The sequence below is a fragment of the Perognathus longimembris genome, chromosome 5 (genome assembly GCF_023159225.1).
Source record: "Perognathus longimembris pacificus isolate PPM17 chromosome 5, ASM2315922v1, whole genome shotgun sequence".
In the NCBI taxonomy this organism is placed as follows: domain Eukaryota; kingdom Metazoa; phylum Chordata; class Mammalia; order Rodentia; family Heteromyidae; genus Perognathus; species Perognathus longimembris.
The window spans coordinates 29,692,996-29,720,682 of record NC_063165.1 but is presented as its reverse complement, the minus strand read 5'-3'; the positions used below and the strand labels follow the sequence as shown (position 1 = coordinate 29,720,682).

Below are 27,687 nucleotides of genomic sequence, written 5' to 3'. Positions count from 1 at the left end.
TGTCTTGCATATAAGTTTATCTAATCTAGAGAAGGAAAGAGAAATCAGAGAAATAGTGGTTCAAAGGGTAAACAAATGCAACAGTGATACTGGACTGCATACTGTTGAAAGTAAACTATACAACTTGTGGTGGGGGATGGGAGAGAAAACTGGAAAAGAGACAAGGAAGGGATGACACTGTTCCAAAAGGAAGTACTCTTTATTTGACTTACATAATAGTAACCTTTCTGTATATCACCTTTGTATTAATAATAAAGAAATGCATGAAAGACAAAAACCTCTCTGATGCGTATTGCATAGATCCAAATTCTGTTTGTCCAATCCTTAACTGGGTCTGAATCTTTTACTGAGCATAGCTCAGTTCTTGTCTTCTTTAGAAAATTCCAATAGTAATATCTCACTGATATTTATAATTTAATAGAAATAAAATGATCATTACAATGTCTGACACAAGAAATGCATTGTAGATTTATCCCATTAAATGAAGTTTGGGCTATGGATTTAAGATAGATTTAAGATTCATGTGGATGTGGAAGAACAAGATTTTTTCCTTGATATATTTCCTTAAATACCCTTAAGAGTCCTTAAGTCAGGAACAAATCGCTTGAAGAAATGTGGCTTATGCCAATAATCACAGCTCCTTGAGTGGTAGAAACAGAGGGATCATGACAGTCTGAGGCCTTCTTGGACAAAAAAAGTGAACAAGACCTATCTCAAAGAATAATATGGGTGAGTAAGTGCCTGTAATCCCAACTATGCAGGACAGGTAGGTAGGAGGATCACTGTTAGAGGCTAGCCTAGGCAAAAAGCATGAGAATTTAAGAAGTGGATCAGGAAAGAATAACATAGAAATGGGTGAATTTGCTTAAATTAGATTATATACATATATGTAACTATTACAATGAAACTGCTTAGTAGAATTAATTTAGGCTAATTAAATTGGCTTAATTAAAATAAAATAATTAAAGAAAATCCAGTAACTCTACCACTTGTAAATCAATCATTTGATTATCTAGCAAGTGTGAGAGGCCCTAAGTTTAAAACTCTGGTATTAGTTTATAAAAGTAAAATAGAAAGGAGTCATTCTTTCACAAGTATCTGAAAGTCATCAGTCCTTGGTGTATGGGTATCGATGAATCAATGATAAAACTATTTAAGAACGTGGCGATTTGTAACCTTGTTGAGGCCCCATACCAGCTCATCTATGATGAGAAGTATTGAGAGGAATGTAGGCATTCTAACACCTGCTCAGCAGAGGTAGAGATGTGTGTGTGTGTGTGTGTGTGTGTGTGTGTGTGTGTGTGTGTGTCTGAGCTGCCCCACTCTCAACATGCAGTCATCAGGAATCTGACTCATCTCCCACTCCACTTCTTGTCTTTCTAATAGAAAAGTACTGTCTCAGGAATCTTTCCTTCCATAAACCTGTACCGAGGCAAAACAAATGTGCCTTTCTTTAAAAAAAATTACTGGAACTAATCGTTACTTGTGCATCTCTATTTTCTAATACTTCCTCTGGGTATTCTGTTAAGGTAAAACACAGCTTTATGATGCCCTTTCCAATCAACATCAGACTATTTGTTTCAAGATAGTAATTAACTTCCTGCTTAATTTGTCACACTTAATTTGAAATTAGGCATGCCAGACCATTGGAAACCAGTTGTGAGGTTTGAATGGAGCTGAGACAGTACCCACTGGCAGCCTTGATTTATCACTCTTCATTTAAATTTTTGTGCCAATGATTTTACTTCCTAAGCACTCTGACTGGCATTTATAGATTTCAAAATCAAAGGGAAAATAAGCTACAGTTAAGGATTCAACAGCTCAGATCAATGAAGAACTTTTTTTTTTTTACAACGGTGCACCCTGCAGTTAAATTTTAGGGGTTTGACTGAAAAAATTGCTTAGTGTTCAGATACGTTGTAGTGGGAGACAACCAGCATTCCCTTCTACTGGCTGCTTATAAATCACTAATCAAAACTCTGTATCTTGATAGAGTGCCAGGTAAATTTGCTCCCAGATGGAGTTTATTTTTTGCTAAATCATTCCTTAAAAGAACAACACTTTGGCCTCTCCCTCTGGCAAATATTAGCTTTGATTTTTCAAAACTCCTTATCTAGCCATATGAAGAGTTGAAGAAGTAGACTATATAATTGCTTCTGAGCCCTTGTCTGTACTAACACATGCAAAACTGTCTCCTAAATGGAACAATCCTGATAACTTTCTTATCAAACTAAGACTGTAGTGTATTTTTTTTTTTGCCAGTCCTGGGCCTTGAACTCAGAGCCTGAGCACTGTCCTTGGTTTCTTTTTGCTCAAGGCTAGCACTCTGCCACAGTCCCACTTCATGCCGTTTTCTATATATATGGTGCTGAGGAATTGAACCTAGGGCTTCATGTATATGAGGTGAGCACTCTTGCCACTATGCCATATTCCTAGCCTTGTAGTGTAAATTTTGAATCAAAGTATTTGGCTGTTCTATAACCCTAATGGAAACTAAGTGTGGAAATTTGTTCTTCCTATATGGTCTTATGATCCTAAGACTCAATATTCTCAGAAAAGTGAACCCAAATGCTAGAGTAAAAATCTTCTAGGATTCATTCCAACTTAATACAGTTTTCTTACTTAACTAAAGCTATACATTAACTGACTATATCATAAGATATAATGTATAACTATAGAAGTCACTTTTCCTACTTCCTAAACAGCTTTGCTTGTTCAGCTAACCTTGCTTCTCCACTGAGCAGGACCCAAGCAAACCTTGGCACCTTCTTCCTTCCTTTCTGACATTAAGTTATGGGGCAAAATACTCAGGCCCTTTCATTTAATAAATGGCTTCTCATTCACTAAGCAGATGTTTACTGAACAACTGATTTCTACATGGCATGGTTGATGTATCCAGGGAGAATGTGAACGAAGGAACAAATGACTATGAGAAAATCGAAAGCTTACAATGAGTTTCTGAAAGAGCAAATTGTTTTCCTGGAAATATTCCATCCTGGAATACAGACCTCGAATAAAGGGCTCACATAAATCACTTCAAAACACATTACTCAAACATTACTTTGAAAAATAAATAGGTAAAAACAAATGCAAAAGAAACAATGATTTTACATATTTAGGCTTTTAGTGTTGCATACTTTTTATTTTTGAAAAAGTACAGCAGGATTTATATTTCTTCTCGCTGAGAAGAAAAGACTATGGGAAGAAAGATTAATGCAATACTTCTTTCTGAAAACACATGCTCAACTTGTAGTCACCTTGGCAAAATTCAAGACATCAAAGCATATATGTAAGGTCTTTTGTAGTTATTAAAAGTTAAAACAAGACTGCATGAAAAGTTACAACAAGACTTTTAAAAAAAGCTATCCTTTCAGTGGAGGTGGAGGACAGATTTCTGAATATTTACTTATTTTATTATTTTCATTAGATCTATTATTTGTATTCATTTTGAATGTTGATTTTAAACATAAAAAGTTACATGAAGAATCATTGAATATTGAAATGTTCATCGGTAACTAATATATATATATATATAATATGAAGAATCAGAGAGACAAAATAAGTTGACTGAACTTACACAGCTGGAGAGTAGCAGTTTAGGGATTAGAACTCTGAGTTGCTCCTTAACTGACCAGATGTTTTCTGAATCTACATATGACTAAAGTACATATTAGACATTTTGACAGAAAAAAAGGCATTCAGCTATAAATCCATGAGTATGCAGATGGAAAATACCAAACCACACCATGTACACAGGATATGAAATTTGGAGCCCTAGAGAGCCATAAAACCAAATAGAAAATCATCTCTCCTGTCTTCTCAGAGTGTCTTGCTTAGATTTACAAAACAGAGCACAGTGTATTTTGTTGTTGTGTTACTGGATGAGGAATCTATTAATAGAATCCTCACTGCTGATGTATGGCCACAGGGAGCATTTTATAACCAAGGGGTAAAGTATCATGGGATTAAACCTTGAAAAAGTTTGGCTTTGTTTGTGGTGGAAATTCTGTGGGCAGATGAGTGGTGTTTGAGGTATGCACAAACATTAAATTCTCTAAATTATGTAGCAAATATTTAATGCATAATCTTACAAGACTACAGATAGGACGTGGCTATTTAATATCCCTTTCAACCTAATTCATATGAATTCAATCTAAAAGACTGAAAGAAGTTGAAATGTATAGTATTTTATGTTCAAAGTGCTATATTGGAGAAGTAAAGACAAATAATGAAGGTACAGTGTTTGCAAGTCATTGCAGAGAAATAATGTTTCCCTATACAAAGCAAAACACCTTCATCAATTCACAAGTATACTACTTATTTTCTTATGACTACAAATACACTACATATATACATAAACTGCACAAACACTACATATACTCATCAGTTTGTTACACACATCTCAGATCTGTGACATGGAATTCAGATTTATAATTTTCATTTGATAGTTTTTTATTCTGCCTTATAGACAGTGCATTTTACTTATTATTTCTTGCTAGTTATTTAGGATATTTATGGTTTCTCTCTTTTAAATAATGCATGATTGACTAGAATTTTTATGATTATGATTATTATAAGGATCAAATATGGGCCATTTCACATGCTAGACAATCATTCTACCATTGGAACTATTTCCATAGCCTTTTGATGTCATTTTGCTTTTGAGATAGAGCTCCTCTGTCATTGCTCAAGGTTGGCTTCAAACTCATTCCTGATACTTCTATCTCCTGATTAGCTGAGATTACAAGGTTAAACCAGCACTGGTAGCCATAGGCAGAATTACCTTTCTTAGGCACACACACACACACACACACACACACACACACACGATTCAAAGAACAATAATTATGAAATGCTATGTACACACTGTTATATAATTTTCAATTTCTCTATGACTATATGGGGACTCTGATTAAATCATACCTTTAGTATTTATATCTGTTATCTATCATCTATTTATCTATCTATTTTCATCATCAACTATCTTTGTATTTATTTCGTGTGTGTGTGTGTGTGTGTGTGTGTGTGTTTAAGGAACAAGTTCAGCTCACTGAGCATAATCTGACTTATGATTGTTGTTTTTCTCTTTTGTTTCCTTCCTTCCTTCCTTCCTTCCTTCCTTCCTTCCTTCCTTCCTTCCTTCCTTCCTTCCTTCCTTCCTTCCTGCGAAATAACTTGATTCTTGGTATATGAGATAATTATTCACTGGTTGATTTTGATTAAGCATAATATCCTAATAATATTGATTGACCTCCCAGAGCCTCATATGTGAAAAGCATGCCCTGTATGAACAAGCTACATCCTCAGTTGGCTTTAATATACATATCAGGCTTTGAGGTGACATTCCTAAATGATAACATATGTTAAAAATAATACCATCTATGAAAACAGCAATATGATATTTTGCATTTATGTAATTCCTTTATTATCTTGGAAACAGCTGACATTTTCAAAAGCCAAAGATAATTCCCTGGTTAATTTGGAATGTATTCCATAAACCTGCTGCAATACTAAGAAAACTTTAGTATAGAAAATAATAACATTTTAGTGAAGAAACAGAATCATGAAATGATGAGTTATTGAAGGTGAAAAATTTTAAATAAAGGTTCTTTATGTAAAAGTCAACAATCACATACTATTTGCAAAATCAGTGTTCTATTTAGATAGTGTAGAATCTGAGTGCTTGCTTGTTTAAATCCTAAACATATTTATTCTTTTTAGTTGTCTAATCAGTAGATAATGACAATGTTGGCATCTTTGACTCTAAAATTGTAGCTCTTTCAAAATGAAGGCCTAATTGGCCATAGTTTTGCCAACTAAAAAATTAATATTTTCCTCAAATCTGTTCTGTCTATGGTGTTTTAGATACTACAAGAAGTCATAATTGGTTAAAAAGTCACATCAGGGCAGTTGTAAAAATTCCTTGGGGGGAGGGCTGTCTGTCAGCCACCACACAAGTGATGTCTATGTACAAAATGATGTTTATCTATAAAATAAACATTTATAAAATATTAAAATTAAATAAAATAATGGAGAAAAAACTGGAGCATTTATAGTGTAAAGCTCAATGATACTAATGGCTTCTCTACTTAGAAGAAAGGGGATGAGCTCTGCCTCCAAGCATGACTTAAACTTTATCTCCTTCACAGAAAGATGAAATAGAATGTATTAAAAGTGAAGAGGATGGGCAGAGAAAGAGGTCCTTGTACTCAAGGTATAGCCTATGAAAGGCTAAAGGGTTGCGTGGAAGGATGGAGAGAAATGATGAAAAGGGCAATACTAATCAACCTGCACTGTACTGATACATTGAATGGTAACCCCTTGTACAAGTACTTAAATATAACAAAATATAATTTTTAAAAGAATGTAATAAGTTTAACTACATAAGTTGAGGATAGGGACGAGTTTGAGAAAGATGTGTGAGAACTGATAGGAGCTGTGGAATTGATCGAGAAAAACTCTACTCATAATCTGAATTGATGAATTAGAACCCCCCGTACAACTTCTTTAAAAATAAAAAAGGAATATGTCATATGCTATGCACTGAGGGCTCACAATTATTACACTGGGTATTCAGAAGGCGGAGATATGAAAATTATGGAAAGAAGCCACCCTCGGCAGTCCTCATGACGCTATCTTTAATTAAACAGAGCAAAAAGCTACAGTTACAGGTGTGGTTCAGTTGGTAGAGCACCTGCCATAAGGAGTTGGCCTAGAAAGCACCAGGACCTGAGACTTCTTATTTTCTTTTACTTTTCCTGTTTATAATATTGGGCTTTGAACTCAGGGCCCAAATAGACAAGAACTCTACCAGTTGAGTCATGCGCAAAACCTTTCTTGAGTTATCTTTTAGGTAAGGACTCTCTATGCCTGGGGTGGACCTTGTGTCACCTTCTTTCCACCCATGCCTTCCTGTAGGAGAGATTACAGGTGTAGAAAATAAAGTTTCAAATTGGAAATAATTAGTAATCATCTACAGGAATGTTCTACTCATAGTCCTCGTCTCTACAAAAAAATGGAGAACTGAAAGTGACCATTTATCTTTATCTGACTTTTTGTTGCTGTTTTGGTTTTGAGTGATGGTATCCAGAGCTTGAAATAGTTCATTGAGCCTTGGCTTGACTTTGTTACTCATGGCTGGTGTCTACCACTTGAGCCATACCTCCACTCCTATTTTTTCTACTTGCCTTTTAAAGAATCTATTTCCAATGGCAGCAGAAATATTTTTTGCTAAAAACACATGGATGACCATTCCAAGTCAGTTTAGTGACACACTAGGATTGGAAATAATTGTTAGACATATTTGAAAGAGCATAAAAATAATATTTATTTGGAAAGACTACATGTGCATCCACCCAATGAAGTCAGATGAACACTCCATTATCTCAAATTCTGAACATATAGAAATTATCACCTGGCAATGTAGGTATAAAACTGATGAGAATTGGCAGCAGCCAGGTTAATAAAATTTAGGAGAGGGAAATAATTTATTTTAGAAAATAATTTCTCACATCACGTTCAATTGGAAAATATACAATAAGTGGTATTTCAGATAGAGTTTAATTATTCTCATCTTGAAAGAAAAGAACATTTTTTCTAATCTCACCTTCTATTAAATAGCTCAATAAAACCAATAGTTGAACACTATAAATATTCAGAACTTCTCAACACACAGAACACTTATTCTCATAATAACAAAATGAGGAAAACCTATTCCTAATTACTTGGACTCTGAAATGTCTATGAGAACGATAATCATATTTATATTTACAGAAAGTAATAAACTTAAAGTGGCCAAATTATGACAAAGAGCAAAACTATTAAACTTGTGGAAATATAATCTACGTACATAGATAGACAATGGTCAATCATTTACATAATGATGCTTTGTAATAGGAAGTTAAAGAAAGTGGGTATTCATTCTTCTCAGTATGATGTGGGGAAAATAAAAAATATTTTAAGGATTTTGGAATTCATTAGAAGAACAATGTTAGTTTTTGTAAAGACAAAATGAGAAGTAAAGAAAAATATATCACTATCCACATATTATGAATACATATACTGTTCCTGAAATATTATGTTAATGAAAGACTTCTTGAGAAACTGTAAGCTGACTCACATTTAAAAGAAAATTTTTAAAAAGGGAATGAATACACAACAAAGAGTAAACACAAATAATTTCAGTGTGTTGTGTTAAAATTATTATTATTATTATTAATTAATTTATTTATTTTTGGCCAGTCCTGGGCCTTGGACTCAGGGCCTGAACACTGTCCCTGGCTGCCTTTTGCTCAAGGCTAGCACTCTGCCACTTGAGCCACAGCGCCACCTCTGGCCTTGTTCTGTATATGTGGTGCTGGGGATTCGAACCCAGGGCCTCATGTATACGAGGCAAGCTCTCTTGCCACTAGGCCATATCTCCAGCCCCACTTAAAATTATTTTTTTAAGGCGAACTTTTCTGTCTCATGATCCACTTTGCACCAAACTTTAACGGAAGTCCTGTTGCTGAGCACAAACATACCAAAAACTAAAATTCAATCTTGGGTCTGCATAAACTTCAGAATGATTAGAATGGCATTACCCAAATTACTGGACTACATTTCAATGTTTGTTTTTAATTTCTTATTAGTAAAACTTTTAATCACTGTTTCAAAAAATAGATGTATAGCCAGAGAAGTACGATTCTCTTCAGAAAAACAAACTAGTAAAATGTCAAGCTTGTCTGCCTGCCATTTCACTTCATATTTTAAATGCTGCCCTACTGAGTAGTATTTCAAGCACTTGGATCTTGCTGATGTAAATTGAATCTGATATTATATTTAATTCCCGCTTTTTTTTTACTTAGGCAAACTTTCATTTTCATGTTAGAAACTGAAAGGTTATTAATTTCCCCATAGCTCTGGCCCCATGTTTCAAACACTTAACCTGCATCTGCTAATCACCAACATATCATATTGCACACTTCTCTGGGTATCAGGATCACAAACTGTATTTGTTTGCTGTGTAATACACAGAAACAATGGGAAAAGCAATGTGACTACTATTCTGTAAATGCTTGGAGTGTTGGCTTCATAAGTGTGATTTAAGTAGTTGCAGAGCTTTCTCAGCCTTGTGTACAAAGTCTTAATAAACCTCTATCCACAGATCTCAGCTTCCTGAGTAGCTAGGATTATAAGTATGTGCCCCTGAAACTCAGTATACATTTGATCCTTTTAGACTATTATTTCTTTATTATTATTTTCTTCAACCAAATAGAATGTTTTAGAAAATATTTACAAGGCCAATACTTAATAATAACCTCAAATGAATCAAATGGTTTAAATTGGTCAGTTTGTTTCAAGAACAGTTTAGCTATCAAACTCAAATTAGTGGGCTGGGGATATGTCCTAGTGGCAAGAGTGCTTGCCTCAAATACATGAAGAACAGGGTTCAATTCCCCAGCACCACATATACAGAAGACGGCCAGAAGTGGCGCTGTGGCTCAAGTGGCAGAGTGCTAGCCTTGAGCAAAAAAAAAAAAAAAAAAAAAAGAAAAAGAAAAAGAAAGAAAGAAAGATAAAAAGATAAAAAGAAGCCAGGGACAGTGCTCAGGCCCTGAATCCAAGCCCCAGGACTGGCCAAAAAACAAAAAACAAACAAAAAAATTCAAATTAGCTTCCAATTTTCAAACCAAGATTGACATTGAAATTTGATTTAACAGTTTGCGGAGTATCTGAATAACCAGAAGGTGGAACCTTGCATCATATGACAGTAATAGAACATATACTGAATGTGACAATATATATTTACTTTCAATTTTGCTAAGCATCTAGGCAAATTAGCATTGTGCTAATCAAACTCTACTACTATTTTTCAAGTTGTACAGATAAATTCCAAGAAATCTGTCAGTGCAGTAATAGAGGCACCAAGACAACAATACAGTCTTGCTAGTTTTTACTAAAGGAAATAGTCATCTTTCCTGCAAAATATGCAAATGGGAGGGGAAACAGCAGAAGAATTGAAAAGCCAATTGCTTGGAATCAAATTCAAGATAATGTACATTTTTTTTCTAATTCTGTACAAACACCAAGAACAAAAACTTCGTCATTAGTAAAGGAAGATAGTGACTAAAACCTTTGGTAGAAGATTCTGTGGGAACGGCACTAGCAGATTTAGGAAGCATTAAATTTAGAATGTGCCAAAAAAAAGTACACGATTCTTTCTTGATACCTTCAGACATAGAATTGCTTGAATTTAAGACTTTACCCTTTCTATGCTGTGTGAAATAGTTTTCTTCAGACACACACATACACACCACAAGACCTTACCTTATCTGTAATTCATGATGTGTTCAATTGTCTTGTCATCAAAATAAACATTTTTGCTTGAGGTTAGAATGATGGAAGGGGTGACACTCATCAAGATGCATTATATTCATAACTTGAATATTGAAACTTTTTGCACACTACTTAAGGAAAATGAGAAATAAAATAAAAATAGTCATCCTTAAGTTTTCTTAAGTAACTTTCTTATTTGTTTGCTTTCTCCTTCGGCAGTCATACACTTGCTTGATCTTAAAATACAGTAACTATAAGAGAAAATATATTGTTAGCTGTTTCTATTTTTCTCTTTGAATGTCCTATTTCTAATACAAAGAATAATTCCCTGAAGAAAATATTCGATAAATATTTTCAGTGAACTAAAGATGTAAGTAAAAGAATAACCATGTGCCTCCAGGTTGATTTAATGAAATTAATTAATAAATCTTCACAGGGCTTTAATGTTAGAGCCAGTGGATGTTTTTCTTAGTCAAATAATACATCTTCCTTGCAGTCAAGTAGCTTGCATATTGTTAGGGGAGGAAGATATTTTTGAAAAAATCATGACTGTGAACCATGACTGTCATTTGAAAAATATATGACTGTAGATGTATCCATAACTTTTGGGGGGAATAGTTATTCAATTTTTAAAATTCCTAACTGGAAGCTGAGTAGCTGACCAATTTTTAGCATATTTATTTATTGTTCCAGTTCTGGAACTTAACATCGGGGTCTGGGCTCTGTACTTAATCCTTTGTGCTCCACTTTTTATTGACTACAGATAACTCTCATTGACTTTTCTGCTTGGGCTAGCTTTGAACTACAATCCTCTGATCTCAGCCTTCTAAGTAATTACATTCACAAGCATGAGTCAACAGCACCTGGATAACAAATAAATTTATAAGGTCTAAGACCTTTTTCTTTTTTAATTTTTTTGCCAGTCCTGAGGTTGGGCTCAGGGCCTGAGCACTGTCCCTGGCTTCTTATTGCTCAAGGCTAGCACTCTGCCACTTGAGCCACAGTGCCACTTCTGGCTTTTTCTATATATGTGGTGCTGAGGAATCAAACCCAGTGCTTCATATATGCGAGGCAAACACTAAAATTAGGCTACATTCCCAGCCCCTCTAAGACCTTTGTGTAAAAAAACTCAATCACTCAAAAGTTTCACAACACCAAAAGATGTCCATTTGGAAAATAATTAGATGTTTTGCAAGACTAAAAAAATACTATTATCCATTCTGTTTTAATTTACTATTTGGCAACTCTATAAATTACTCAGTGATGATTACACTGGCATTTCAATTACTATCCATAAATAAAATATTTAATATAAATTCTGTGAAAATGATGCTTTTTTCCAATAAGATAGAAAAATCTTATACTTCAATAAAAGATATAATTTCTTAAAGTGTAATTTATTTAAGTATGAGAAGCATGAGAAGCACAACCAGTAACATATCTCTCTTCATTTAACATAGATTTATTGTATTCTTTAAAAAATCCTAAAATATGTCATGCTCCTGGTTTAAATTCAGTGCAGATTTAAGTAAGAATTTAAAACTTGCTCACTGAGTTTCTTTTAACTTTGAATGAATACACAAACACACACACACACACACACAGCATATTCACTGTCAATATTTTTGAAAACAATGAGGCCTCTCAGAGATAGCCAGAGGTAAAATACATTATGGTATAGGTATAAAGACACCCCTAATTAACTATCCCAGCAGCACACTGAAGGTTGGCCTTTAAAATAGTCTGCACTTCCAAAGTGCAGTGAACTGTAAATCAAAAAGACATTGCTAGCTTATAAATATATGGAGAATTTGGTTGGTTTAAATCTCTTTTCAATGTCAGCTCATTTAATTATTGCTGCCAGAGCATATATATGAAATCTGTAATCTAAATGTGAGCAAGCCTAAGGCAGACCTATACAGAATAGTTACTCAAGGGCAGAGAGAGGAGTGTTGAAGGTGTATTTTAGGAAGCCAATGAATTGGACAACTTTCTTCTGACAATAATTGCTTTAAAGACCCTTGAGCTAATATCAACTGAATTGGTAATTTAGCATGTCTTTCACTTTGAACATGGCCCTTAAAAGTTTTTGCACGTGTCAGGTTTTCTACAAACACAATTTATTTCACTGTGACTATCCACGAGCTACAGTTTACTTTACTGTTTATTATTTGAACAATTATTTAATGAATTACACACCTTAGTTTTTTGTCATGAATTGAAAATGAAAAGCAAATGCTTACTTGTATGTTGCTTTCCTTTTTTTTGCTCTCTAGATCAACACCTTTCTAGACCATGTAAATAAACTATAGAAAATGAAGTCGTACCCATAGCTCTTAAGGATTGCAGAAGTTAATGAATTAAGATTTAGTACAAAGAGTCTAGTTTGTGAAAGTTATTGTACTTTCAAACTTAAATGCATAATTAAAATCATCATAATAAAATAATATCTCTACTTATCTGCCAACAAGCTAAGTTGTCTTCATAAGACTTGGAAAAAATTTTCCCTCTCCTTTAAAAATGTATCATTGTAAGCAAACTATTAAATTGGATTGTTTAATATGGTTATTTAATATCCCTCAAAAAGGCAAAATAGGTATTTACTTGACAGAAAGGGTTAAGCAAAGAAAGCTTCTCCAGCTTCACCTTCCATGTTTTGCTAACAGTCCTAAAACATAATAAATGCAATTTTCTATATTTGTGGTCTCTATTATTTTATTTCTGGATTCATACAAGTATGGACTTATAAGCAGTGTTCTTTTCTGAAAATTTGACCTTTGAAAATCGTCAGCATTTTTGATAAGTGGGGGATTTCTCTTTTTTTTTCATCTATTTTACATGTACTCACCATGTTTCAAAATTTTAGACTGTCTTCAGTTCCTGCCTTGGCTTCTGCTGTACCTGTGAAATACCACTGCACATATCATCAGTACCTACACCCTAAATTTCTACACCTTGTCCTATTCTTTCCATTCAGAATTATTTCCTTTCTCCTAGGCTCATCTTACATAATCACATCCTGCTCATTCCTTGTAACAAGAGCTAATTCCAATTTTTGTTTTCTAAATTTAAATATTATTTTAATTCTTCAGGTCTGAGAGTAGGTAGACTAGGATTCTCTTCAGCAGGACTAACATAACACAAATCACATATTTGTGAAATTATTTATTATCAGCTTCCTTATCATATTTCAAGGCTTATAAGAACTCACCGTAAATATAATAAAATGTGTGGAATAAAGTGAACATTTTATAAATAACATCTATCATTTTTCGTTTTAGCATAACTCAATGACATATTACAGTAATTTTTATTGTCACTATAAAGGTGATAGGGTTACAGTTACATTAATCAGGTAGTGAGTACATTTATTTTTGAATAGTGTCACTTCTTCCCTCATTTTCCTTACATAGATTTTTAGGTAAAACCATTTTACTTGGGCCTTATTAGTCACTAAAATTATGATATATTACCAGACAACTGTAGGAAATGCTTTCCTATTACTGCCTAGAAGATTCTCAGATACTACATTAAGAATGGCAGGAAATCTCCTTCTCCATTTGCAACCATATAATGATCTTATTTAATCTTATTGTCTTATAATGACTTCAGTTTACCTTACTATCTTATACAAAGTGAGAATTGCAATTTTGTTTTAAAACATTCCCCCTCCTATAAATGTCTTTTAAATTCAATATGAGGCTCTAACCTCTTTGAAGATAGAGGAATAAATGATAAATCCACAGGTTGAGTCATTTTACAATGTTTCTCTTACTTAGTTGAGGTATCTATGATTTCACAAGTGTGAGTGTGATAACTTGTGAATTTGAAAACTTGAGGCACAAAGACAGAGTGTTTAGTCCTTCTTAAAATTGTAACATGGAGATTGGTACTTGTGAATGGCCGTGATATTTCATTAAGGGACATACATATTTCAGTTCAGTTGAAATGAAATTTAATGATACTTTGATTCCTAGTTGCTGTTTGTACGTAAAATAAAGTCAAATTTTATTAGCAGTGATGATTTCTTAATGTTCTTGAATGAGAAGTACATGGATACAATGTCTTATTTCATGTTTAAAATGACTTTTCACATGGAGTATTGTATTTGAACACATTATCTCTTTCTAAAAGTGAAAAAATTATATTCTATCCAAATAATAAAAAAAGTAAACTAATCAAAATCTTACATCATAGAAGTAAAGGGTGAATATATGGGTCAATTTTTATCTATAATTTAGCCTGGCACCGGTGGCTCATGCCTGTAATCCTAGCTACTCAGTGGACCCTGAGATCTTGGTTCAAAGCCAACCCATGCAGAAAAGTCCCCGTGAGAACCTTATCTCCAATTAATCACTCAAAGAATAAAAGTGGTGCTGTGGCTCAAGTAGTCGAGCACTAGCTTTGAGCACAGAGGTTCAGGGACAGCACTCAAGCCTTGAGTTCAAGCCTCACAACTGACAAAAAAAAATGAATATCTGTAATTCAAAATTTAATTATTTTATTTTATCATTAAAAATAATAGCAGTGGGTTGTAGTTTTTTAATCAGGTCGTAAGAATCTTTAGAACTAATTTGTTAAGGCAAAGAAGAACAGAAAACTAATATGCTTTCACTGATGGCACATTTGACAATGTTCAGTTCCCACTAAAAGAGAGAGCAAGAAAAAGAAATTCCATTTTGAACACTCATAAAGCAAATTCAGTGATGGTGAGCTATTTTTTCAATGCCAGGAAAAATTGCATAATAAATTCAAACATTGTAATTCTACATTATTAGATTTTGTTTTATTTATTGAAGGCAATTCTATAATTTTTTATAATCAATTATAAAAATATTTTCAATTAAATATTCTCAGCCATTTTATATATGCTTTTAATAGACTTCTAATGGTTTTTCCTGTTGTATTTTGTAGTTTGAGACAATTACAGGTTCACAGAAAAGTGCAAAAGTGAGAGGGAAAATGAAGAGGAAGGTCTGGTACATCCTTTACCCAGAGTTCCTTAATGTTCACTATTTCCTTAACTCAACTCAACCAGAAAAGTCAAAGTTGACACTAGGATAATGAAGGTACATTTGTGCCTTTGTAGTTCTATGTGTTGTATCATATATTTACTTTCCAGTAACTTCCACTGCAATCCAGACAAAGAAATGTATCATCACCACAAGGTTTCTTCCTGCCCACACTTCACGGCCACACTGCTCTCGCCCAAATCTCTAACACCTGGCAACCACTGTTCTCTACCTCTGTTATTATCCTATTTCAAGAAGGTCATATAAATGAAAGAATACAGTAGATATGTTTTTGAGATTAGCTTTTTAAATCAGCATATTGTCTTTGAGGTTCACCTATGTATCAATAATTTGTTCATTTTTAATGTTAAGTAGTATCATAATATATTCAGTATATTATTTAAAAGCACTATTTACTGCCTTAGTTTATGTTATAGGATAAACTCTGCTATCCTTCAATATTGATAGGTTAAGTTCTCAAGCTTCAGAACCTTAGACTATGAATATAATTACATTTAAGCATAGGGATTTAATGAATAATTAAGATAATATGAAGTTCTACAAAAGGGCCTCATTGAATAACAGATGTCCTTATATGAAGAATATAATAGGAAATTAGACACCAAGAAAAAAATGGCATATGAAGTCATAGAAGAATATAGGCCTCTGTAAGCCACGGAGACAGGGCTCAGAGTAAACTCAAGGCTTCTGATAACTTGCTCTTGGATTTGTAGCCTACAGAACTGTAGGAAAATAATGTCTGTTCTCTAAGGCACATATGGCTTCCTTAGTAAGCTAATAGAGTGAATAAAACTGAGTTTATATTTATAAATTTATGTCACGTATATGTGTTCACCTATAATAGTTTTGTTGTAATCATTTTTATAGCATATAGTTTATGAATTATCCTTAAAGGAATTTAAGTCTCTGAAGCTTTTCCTATACCATAGTGTTTAATATAAGTATAGTGTGGGGGAATTAAAGACAGTATCTACATATAAATTCCTAAAAGTGGTCATGCCTGACTGCATCACAATAAAAATTCACAGTATTATAAAGGGCACATTTAACTGAACTCACCATATTTTTAAAGATAATTTAACTACTTTTCAGGAACTACACATAGACAACAGCATCTGCCCATTTTTAGAGGGGAATTATGGTTAGTAGATCTTGGCTAGAATGCATTTAGAACAGAGACATAAATATAATCAAAATAATTTCTTAGAACTGGTTTTGACATGGAAAAAGATGCATCGACCTAACTTGGAAAATGAAAATTCAGTTGATTTAATGGTAAATTCATTCATTATTATCTACTTGATGTGGAAAACCAATAATGGAACCAATAAGTGCAGACACATACCTACAATATCATACCTCTTTTTGTATAAGTAGATTTATTACAAAGCAGATTATGTTTTTCCAGTGGGAAACCTATCCCACACACTCTACAGTCTCAGTGTCTCTTTGACTTCATCAGAAGACCATAAAAATATACAAATGACTTTAGAGGACCGTTAGACAATAGACACAAAATTTTAAAAGAATCTGCAAAAATCCCCTTAGGTACCCAGACCTCATAGGAATCACCAAAACCTTCCAAACTTGGAAGTATTACTCAATAGAGAAGCATCTGTCCAACCAGAAAAATCTTAATAATATATGATTTCACTTTCTGTGCAATCCCCTTTCAACATGCAGGATGCCTATTCAATGTCTTCTAGACTGGCCCTTGAATGTCACTTAATGACTCAAAATGATCTACCAACATCAGAACAAAAACAACACATATATCTTTTCCAGGTTATTTCTGACTTCTTTTTGTCTTTTCACAACATAACTAATACAATTTTTTTCTTTCCCCAAGATTTAAAATAAAAAATCAGGCTCTAACAGGAATATTCTCTAAGGGCAATATTCAGGCTTTGGAGCATGCAATGACATTGAGATTGGGAAGGTTGGATCCAACAAACCTGTCTTAAGAAGGTCTAAAAATACCCTCAGCTAGACAGCAACCTCTAAAACACCCCCAACTAAATGGCAACCTCTCTAATAAAAAATTATCAAATTTAACTACCTTTCAGACACCAATAGATAATATGTTCATCTCAGTAACTGACCATCAGAGGCAGATACACTACATTGCAGTGGTATTCAGAGCCATCGAAGGTTGTTCATACATGGAGGTTGGTGGAAATTGTGTCTTCTTGCAGGAAGAAGGCCGCTACTTTGTAAATGAGACAGGTATAGTCTTAGAGGCAGCAAAGAGGCTCAGAAACATGGCCTCAGGCTCCAAGAAGAAACAGCCAATGGTTTGGGCACTGGTGCTTCCCCTCCAGATGGAGCTCTTGGATGACACCTACTTATACTACTTCCAGTAATGATTTTCAGCCCTTGCATTATTAATCTTGTCACATTTTTCCCCCCAACATTTTGAGACTTCTTTAGGGGCAATAACTCAAAAATATATCGCTAGTATTCTTTTCCTCAAATGGCTTCATTACCTGCAGAATGCTCAGATCTCCAATTATCAGACTAGACCTCCTATTAAGTCTTTAACTTGTTTCCTCCTTTATTCCTAATTATCCACCACAGGCACTGTCTCTCCAATGCAGGATGTAGTTAGGAGAACTTTTGCTTCCCAGACTCCTATCTCACCCCTTTCAACAAGTAACAAAATTAAAAGGACAAGATGTTAGGTCTGAATAGCCAACCATTCTTATCTCGAGACCCCACAGCAGTCCATGGAGGTATGAAAGCTCCCACTTTACCGTCTCTCCTTGACTAATTGTAATCCCTTTGGTTGGTATCAGACCAAGGCTGATTATTGGTTTAAATAGACCAAGATTTAGAACAGACACACCTTGCCTTGCTCACTCCCTCTCTCCAGCTACAAACCCTTTTCACACATTATGTATGTGTTATCATTAATTACTTTCCTACAAGCCCTCACCAAACAACTCTATCATGCCCGAACAAACTATTAGGTGAGGGATTCTCTTGGATTTGGCTAGAAGCTCCACACCACAGGTTTTTTCCTGTGAAGATATGAACATACATATGAACTGGTGCAGAGCCAACTTTTTGTCTATTCTTTGTGCCTTTTGGAACCTAACACAATATCAAAAGTATTTTCTGCATCTTGGGAAAGAAGAGAAACATCTTTTCTCTGAAGTCTATAACATATATAGTTCTCTAAGCCCAAGCATGGATATATGCAAAATTATTCATAGGGATAATATGCGTAAAACAATTATGCATAAGAAGGAATGAAAACTCAGTTTTAAGAGAACAGCAGTGGAACTTACTGTCTTGATCCGTGGTCACTGTAATAGCTGTGAATGGCTTGGGAGAAAAACTCAACTCAGAAACTCCATTCATGGCTTCAATTTCAAAGGTGTAATTCACGTGGGAAACAAAGTCAAGCACTATCACAGAGTTGTTGGTTAGGCCAGTGTGTCTTGGGATGAAGCGGAGTCCTCCACCACAGTCCTCACATTGGCTGGTGTCTAAGCCACATTTCTTACAGATTACACTGTATGTGACATCCTTTCTCCCTCCTGTGTCACTTGGTGGGCTCCATTCCAAAATTAGGGCTGTTTCATTGATGTTAAAAGCCACATTCCTAGGAGCTGAAGGTGGCCCTAGAGAAAAGCAATAAAAAAGATGTATAGGACAATGAATGATGATCTAAATTGAAAACTTCATAAATACTTTTTGGTTTTTATTAGTAGACCTCTTTTTATGCTCAGTATAACATGTGGTTCAAAGTCTATTGAGGGAAGTCTATAATTCTAACTTATAGGCATATGAAATTTAACATTTATTGTCAAAGGCAGATATCTCCAAAGATATTGTAATTGTTTTGACTAAAATTATATGTAAAAAGATTATTTTAAATTATATGACAGCTATAACTATTACCTTATTAATTATCCCACCATTTAAAATTTGAAAAGGCTACCAACAAACATATACACAATTTGTACTCAGTCTCTTTTGATACTATGATGTATAGATAAAACTACAGCTCATTCCTTTTGAAATGATTCACAATCTCTTTTCCAAACATTGGGAACTAATGGCAATAAATTTGAATGGAAAAACAAACAGAGAAAGAGGAGAAATGTAAATCGGAAGCAGTTTAATTCCTTTAATGAACACCTTCCCAATTTAAAGGTACAAAAGTATTATATGACAGCATTTAAGAAGGGACCATATGTAAAATATGTTCAGTAGACTTAGATTTAGCTTTTTAAAAATCTCTTGCTCAGAAGTGGGGCTGTGGCTCACAGTGGTAGAGCATTTGCCTTGAGCTGAAGAGTTCAGAGTCAGCACTCAAGCCCTGAGTTCAAGCCCCATGACTTGCAAAAAAAAAAAAAAAAAGGAAAATAAAATAAAATAAATCTATTGCTCTTTCTTTCCCCTAAGTACATTAATAACAGTTCCTACCATCTCACATCCATCTTCTACATCTCTTCTTTTTGCAATGCCCATTCCCTCATATTTCCTTTTCTTAAACTTAACTATGTAGACTAATCAGTATTTCATCATTAAGATTTATCTCAATCTTACTAAATACAAGTAACTTTGTACTTAAATGTAAGGGTATCCCTAAAAGAGAGCCAATCAGCTCCCTTATTTTCCATCAATGCTGCAGGAACCAAATTGTCCTGATGAAGCAGAAAAACATATTTCTTACTGGTTTTCTGTACAATTTACACTGTGTGGAGTGCTTAAGAAATATTATTTACTCAAGACTTTTCTTAAAATTATGCCAATCAATAGTCTGAATCCTTCAAGACTTAGTTTCTTATCATTCTTTGAACAAATACTACCTGAATGTCTATTCAGAGCCAGGCACTGTGCTAATCACTTTATGCAAAGCACTAAGAAATTAATATTCTATGACAGTAATGCAGATGAAAGATATTAAAGAAAGTCTCTCTTGGACAAGTGGTTGAACAAACAGAATTCCTGCTATAGTTTTAGATGGATTTCTTTTCAGAAACACAAAATACTTGTCTAAATTTCTGTTCCAAAGGAATGAATTTTGTCTGGGAATTCTGCTAAGAGTAAAGAGATTTCTCTGTAACATTTTCTCCTAAAAATGATATTCAAGTTTTGATGTAAGATTTTTATTTATTTATTTTTATTTTTTGCCAGTCATGGGCCTTGAACTCAGGGCCTACGCACTGTCCCTGGCTTCTTTTTTGCTCAAGGTTAATCTCTTGAGCCACAGCGCCACTTCTGGCCTTTTCTGTATATGTGGTGCTGAGGAATCGAACCCAGGGCTTCATGTATACGAGGCAAGCACTCTTGCCACTAGGCCATATTCCCAGCTGATGTAAAGTTTTTAAATTACTGATATTATATAAAAGATTTTGCTTTAAAAGTGGTAAATGTATTAGACATTATGTCTTCTTTGTTGCTTTTTACAATTTTATGGAATGTCTAGATAAAAACACAGAAACAGAAAATAAAATTTAATCTATCCCTGTGTATATCACCTTTGCACTAAAATTAAGCAAACAAACATCAAATTTAAAAAAGAGCTGAAAGAAACTGTCAAGAGAACCTTACTGTAGATGAGATACTAAGAAGGCATTGGGAAGTAGTGAGAGGTATGTATAGAAGGGAAAGAAGAATATTAGAGATGTAATTTGTCAAGCAATATCTTGAAATAGTCATTGAAGTGGCAGAAAAACACTGGGAGCAGATTTCAGATGGAAAATGAAAAAAGTAAGATTTAAGTAATAGGAAAAGTGAATAATTCACAACAGCAAGGGTAACTGGAATTAAATTGAAGTTTTTACTATATATCAATAAAAAATAGATACCTCTTACGTATAGAAGTGTTTAAGAATGAACATTATGGGTACACTGTGGAAACTAGTCCATGTGAGGATAGCAAGCTTAGCAGTGAGTCTATCAGATAGTCATAAAGTAGAAGGATATTAGCCATACATCTTCATGACTATATTTAAGCTATGAAATATTAAGAGGTGTCATATATTTCCTTTAATTTTGCTGGATTTTGATGTTGGAAAACTTTAGGGGTAAGTCCTTAGCCTCTTGTATAAGTATCACCTGAATTGAGACCTAGAAATGACCAGAATCTTTCTCAAAGATTTTTGAATGGCATGCTTTATGCTACATTATGCTATTTAGCTTATGCTTAGGAGACAAAAAATGCTATCATCTTAGTGTTTTCCTACAGAATGATGTATTTATATTGTTAGGTGTTCTCTAATTAATAATGGGTAATAAGAATTATTATTCACTTATACCACTATAACTAGGAAGGACGTTATCAAACTACAAGTATATAACTATCTGCCTGGAGATGGTAAAAGAAAAATTAACCAAAGGACCAACACCCTTCTCACTCAAGGGCCCTCAGACCAATTTGCATGGCGATTAAATAGCTTTTTAATTGCTGTTAAATTATGCCAGCTAAACTGTGATTTCATGCAAATATTAAGCTGTAATGACATGCAGTGAATCATTTACTAAGATTTAGAACTTGGAACAAAGAGCGACAATTAATTCTAATCCTCAGATTCAACCAAATTATGTGTCACTGGAATTTTATGAATGTGGCCTGATTGCTTTGTTATCATTTATAAATTACACAAAGATTATAGGACACATTGAAAAAATAAGTCTTTTAGAGATAACTATATTAAAACATCTTAGGGATTTCCTCATATTGATTTCTTTCTTTCAAAAGAAACAAATAATTTACAAAAGAACAATCTTCCACCTGTAACTTCTAGGCTCATTTGACGACAAAGGAGCAATTATTTGATCTGCAACTAGAAGGTTTTTCAAGGCTATCACATAAGAAATCTTGATTAAAACAAGTCTACTTCTACCAATTTTCCTATAAAGTTATTTCTATTGGTTTTTCTATAGTTTTATTTTCTGCTAATGTTTCTACTGGAAAACAGCTTTCTTGCTTCAGTTTGGATTTTTCCCTTTACACTTCTAAAGAAGAAAGAAAGTGTGTTCTCACAGTAAAACCTCACAGAAGCTTGTGAAAACCCTGTTTCTTTCCTTCACAGGAATGCTTCTGGTACCATCTACCCCATCTGGCTCTCAATACAGTAGAGGCCAAGTGTACTGTGACTTTTGTGTCCTTTAAGACTACTTTTAAATAAAAATTGTTTTAAAACTGTGTCTTAATATATTTCTGTGCAATATTTCTGCTCCCACATCACATCAAATAAAAGGATGAATTCAGACCTTAAATAAGACTCTTGGCAGACCGATACTGAAACCAAAGTAGCACAATTTATTTCACTGTGCTGCCTCCTACATTTCACCAAAATTTGTTCCTAGAATCTTATTTTCCACAAAGCATTTGGAAAAATACCAACTTGCTTAACAGAAGGTTGAAGTAGAGGGAATTCATGCTCATAATCCTAATGATACACTGCTCATAAAGTAAGTTTCTTTTCATAGTAACTAATGTATGACTATTCACATAAAAACTTCATAGTGAGTAGTGGGGTTTTTTTGAGGGATGATTTTTTTCTATCCAGTTTTTTTCCATGTCTTTATTGTCAATGTGCTGTACAGAAGGGTTACAGTTTCATACATAAGGCAGTGAGTACATTTCTTATCCAACTTGTTATCTCCTCCCTCATTTTTCCTCTGATTCTCCCCTCCACATTTCTCTCCCTGCGTGAGTTTTGCAGTTGGTTTACACCATATAGTTTGGCAAGTATCGCTGTTGCAGTGTTTATTTTTTTTTATCCTTTGTCTTTCTATTTGGTATTCCCTTTCCCTTCCCTAGTTCCTATATACGTATATACAATATCCAGGGTGTAGTGTTTTGTGAATGCTTTTTGACCTCAAGAGTAAGGAAAATCAGACTTGGGGACTATGGTAGTATATGAGGAAACCATCACTTGGCAAATTGAGGAGGATGTGGTTGCAAGTTCAAAGCTAGCCTGGGCTAGACTCAATTTAAACACACACACACACACACACACACACACACACACACACACACACACACACCTAAGAAAAGAAAATTAGATCAAAATATAATTCAGCGATCATTTTTTTCTCCTTCAGGCCGTGTGTTAAAGGCTTGGTTGCCAGTCTGTGGTGTTATGGAGAGGAGGTAGCAAGTTTAGGAGGTAGAATCTAGTGGAAGGGCGTTAGGTCACTGTGGTCCTGGGCCCGAAGGTGATGTTGGATCACCAACTCCTTTTCTCTCTCTAGGCTCCCTGGATGCTGTGAAGTAAGCAGTTTTGTTTCACCATTGACAAGGAACTCTGAACCCATGAGCCAATATAAGTCTTTCCACCATTAAACTGATTTCTTTAGACACTTTTGCAAAGTGACAAATTTCTGCCTACCACAAATTTATCCCAGGACATAAAGTCACAAAAGAGTGTAGTATATTATGTTCTATTTTGCCAGTTCTTGAGTGAGTATCTCTGTCAGTTCAATGAGTACCGGGAATATAATAATATTCTTTCCTAACATAAAGCCAGTTTATGCATATTCACAAGTGTATAAATGATAAACAAATAATTTAGTGTTAACATGTGTCAAAGAAATACTATAAAACTACAATGAGCATTCTAAAAATGTTTATGTAGATGGCTTTATGAATGAGTAACCCTAGAACATTTACTAAAAAGATAAATGCATTTGGGACAAATAAAAGAGTACAACCATAGGCAAAAACATTTTCCCAAAAATATGCTTTACAGACCTAATGTTATACAGTGTCCAGGCCCTGAGTTAAAGCCCCAGACCACCACTACCACCAGCAACAACAACAACAACAACAAATCCTCTATTAATACATAAATGTATTGGTTGGAATATTATAGGTTCAGGAGAGATCTCAAACAGTGTAATTCTCTATAAGGCTAAATTAAAAGTTTAACATAATAAACACCAGGAAAGGGTACCTGAAAGAGGTGGGAAAAGTGGGATCAGAGAGAGGGGTGTAGATGAATGAAGAAAAGGGGAAATAATGCAATAAAATATCAATATATATCATGTAAAATTAAAAAATTGAAGTAAGGGTTTTGGATTGGGATTGGGTAAGACTATTAAGGATACATTGTATTCATGAATTGGTTTATTGAATGGTAAGTACTTTGTACAACTATGTAAATATTTCATATTAAGCCATTCCTTTGCATTTTCATTTTCCTTTATTTTTGGTTCCACAAATGGAACCTAGAAATTCATGTCTGGTAGGAATGCCCTTTTTTTATTTTTTTAAATTTGGCCAGTCCTGGAGCTTGAACTCAGGGCCTGAGCACTGTCCCTGGCTTCTTTTTGCTCAAGGCTAGCACTCTGCCACTTGAGCCATAGCGCCACTTCTGGCCGCTTTCTATATATGTGGTGCTGAGGAATCAAACATAGGGCTTCATGTGTAGGAGGCAAGCACTCTTGCCACTGGGCCATATTCCCGGTCCAGGAATACATTTTTTCACTTAAGAAATACACTTAGCCCTTTTAGTTTTATTATATTTTTTAGATAAAATGTTGCTAACTTTGCCCAGGCTGGACTTAAACTTGTGATCTTCTTGTCACTGTCTACCAAGGAGAGTAGAGGTGTTTATCACCATGCCTAGCGATGAATTTTAATTTTATGTAATATTATATCATGAATCTAATGCCGTTCCTAAGTAATATTTTTAAAAAATTATTTTAATAAAGGCATCTATAAAGCACATTTTGAATTCTCCTTCCCTGGAACACTTTTTGCTTTATCTAAAAGTTTTTGTTATTTCATTAGTTATGTGCCAATTTGTTGAAAATGAATGTAAATTATCCATAAAATTGACACAAACTTTGGTGTAGAAAAAGAACTGTATCAGTTTAGTAGGATAAAAATGGAGTATAGGGACATATATTAATCATGTCAAAGCTATGTAGTTCATTAGAGATAACATTTGATATCTATTCTTTTTATGGTCATAGATTTTTAAAAAAGAAATTACCACATTGTATATTTCAGTTAAGTACAGATCCTGGAAAATAGATATTTACAAGTATTTTATAAGCTAGATGCTGGTGGCTCACACCTGTAATCCTAGCTACTCAGGGTGCTGAGATGTAAGGATCTCAATTAGAAGCCAGCACAGGAAGGAAAGTCTGTGAGACTACTCTCTCTAATAAACTACTCAGAAAAGGACAGCTGGAAGTGGTGCTGTCATTCAAGTGATGCAGCACTAGCCTAGAACTAAAGAAGCACAGGGCTAGCACCTAGGCCCTGGACTGGCAAACACACACACACACACACACACACACACACACACACACACACACACGTGAAAAAAAATCACAATATTTCTCTGTCTACAAATGTTGATCACCAGTCTCTGCCCCATCCCTTGATATCTTAGCCTCTTTTACTGCATCTTCATATCTTTGCACATTCGGTTTGGGAACTGGATTTTGCCAATTTTGCTTTTTGGAAAATTCCTAATCAGATTTAACTGCTACCCATTTTATGACAGTTCCCCACTGTTCTCACACAAAATCATCAGTTTATTTTTACATTTACATGTAATAATACAGCTGACTTTAAGAATGATATATTTCAAATGATTTATTCTATCCAGTCATGGACAATAAATAACTCAATAAAGCAGTTATCAACAGCCCTGTTGTAAAGAAGAGAAGACTGAAGCTTAGCAAGTAACCTGCATATTAAAATGAGACTTTTGCATTCATATTCACAAGTCTATGATGGTCAATCATGACCCAAATTTAGTGATGCTTTAATTTAAAAAACAAATGGGAATTATATTCAAATAGCACAAATGCTGACACATACCTGGAAGCAGAGAGTTTCAGAATATTGTCTTTGAAAAAAGCATGGTATTCATGGGAAAGGGTAGGCATATTTACAACAAAAGCATTGCCAACTGAAGAGAATGCTTATATTTTGAAATATGAGATCAACTCTTAATAATCCAGAGCACTTTGGAAAACTGCCAACTTTTTTTACTCATTACCCAATGAGGTTAGTAAATACTTCTTAAAATATAGTTATGGAATTTGGAAACTTAAGGAATAAGCATTTATATTCTCAAGTTTCTATGCCACAGATTATGGGCATAATTTTAGACTGGGGGGAAAAGTCTAGAATAGTTTTCAACTAATTTTATCAAAGCAGGGGGGAAACACATCTCAATTCAAATACATAAAATAACTAAATATAACAAAGACACATAGCTAAATTATGGAAATGTAATGGAGTCTCTGAGAACAAAATAATAAGATATGGTTACAGGCATGAGTAAGAAGCACACCAAAATTTAAATTAAAAAAGGATTCGCTAGTATTAGATCTGTTAAGTTACGAAGTATCCATTTTCCCTAACCCTGTGAAAAATGCATATCTACATAGATCTTTTTCAGAGTTTGAATGGGTTATAATAAAATGAACACCCATTAGAAATGGAAGTAAGATTACTGAAGAGACTAATTATTATCATATTTGAGGAGGGAAAACAAAACAATGAGTGAATATATTCAAGCCAATTATTAAACTTTCTGTAAAATCAATAACATTGTAGTCATGATTATGCACTCATATGAGTGGGAAGGCTGAAACTGACTGGTAAAATTCTCCTTTAGTGCCTATTCTGGAAAGTAGAGGTAGCTTTATACTGGCAAGTTGTGAGTCAATTCTCCATCATCAGCTGGATGTTCTCTGAATAGTATTTCTTATAAATGAATCTTTTCCATATTACTTGGTAAAAAAATTATACTGAAGTAAAATTTTATTATGTGTAGAAAGCCCATGGAAGGCAAATGACATCTCTCCCATATTTGTGATCTAAATTGTGAGTTTCAGTTGCATTACTTACAGATGTCCATTTCCAGTGGCACGGTCCTTTTAATTTTAAAAATACAGTATTGTATTATGTTGAGTAAATATTTCAAGCTGTTTCCTATAACAAGCAGTAATAAAGTCTAGTTGTGGAACTTCTTTTCTTGCTTCTGAAAAACTATTAGTGCTACATTGTGGTGCAATGTCATCAGATCACTTGGTTGTAGGGTTTTATTCCAATTGTGATATGGAAAAATCAAGGTTTCCTCTAGGCAAAACTTAAATTTAGAAAGAATAAAAGACATGGAAATAATGGAAGAGCAAACAACTAGAAGAGAGTTGGTTGGATTGTAACTATCCTGTAACCCACTCTTGGTGTGTGGAATCTAACTAATGCAGTTGAAAGAGGAAAGAACTCTTCCACTGCTATGCCTCAACCACTATTTATTCTATCAAGATGAGAGAGAGGGGGGACAGAGAGAGAAAGAGAGAGAGAGAGAGAGAGAGAGAGAGAGAGAGAGAGAGAGAGAGAGAG

At 34.2% G+C, this 27,687-nt stretch overlaps 1 protein-coding gene across 2 annotated transcripts in view; it reads right to left on the bottom strand.

Moving 5' to 3' along the window:
- Positions 1-27,687, bottom strand: part of Epha6 (EPH receptor A6) — a 711,982-nt gene that overhangs the window by 373,905 nt on the left and 310,390 nt on the right. For both annotated transcript variants that reach the window (XM_048346467.1, XM_048346468.1), the window contains exon 5: positions 18,641-18,976. In XM_048346467.1, coding sequence (XP_048202424.1) covers positions 18,641-18,976 — 336 coding nt within the window. The remainder of the gene's footprint in view (positions 1-18,640; positions 18,977-27,687) is intronic.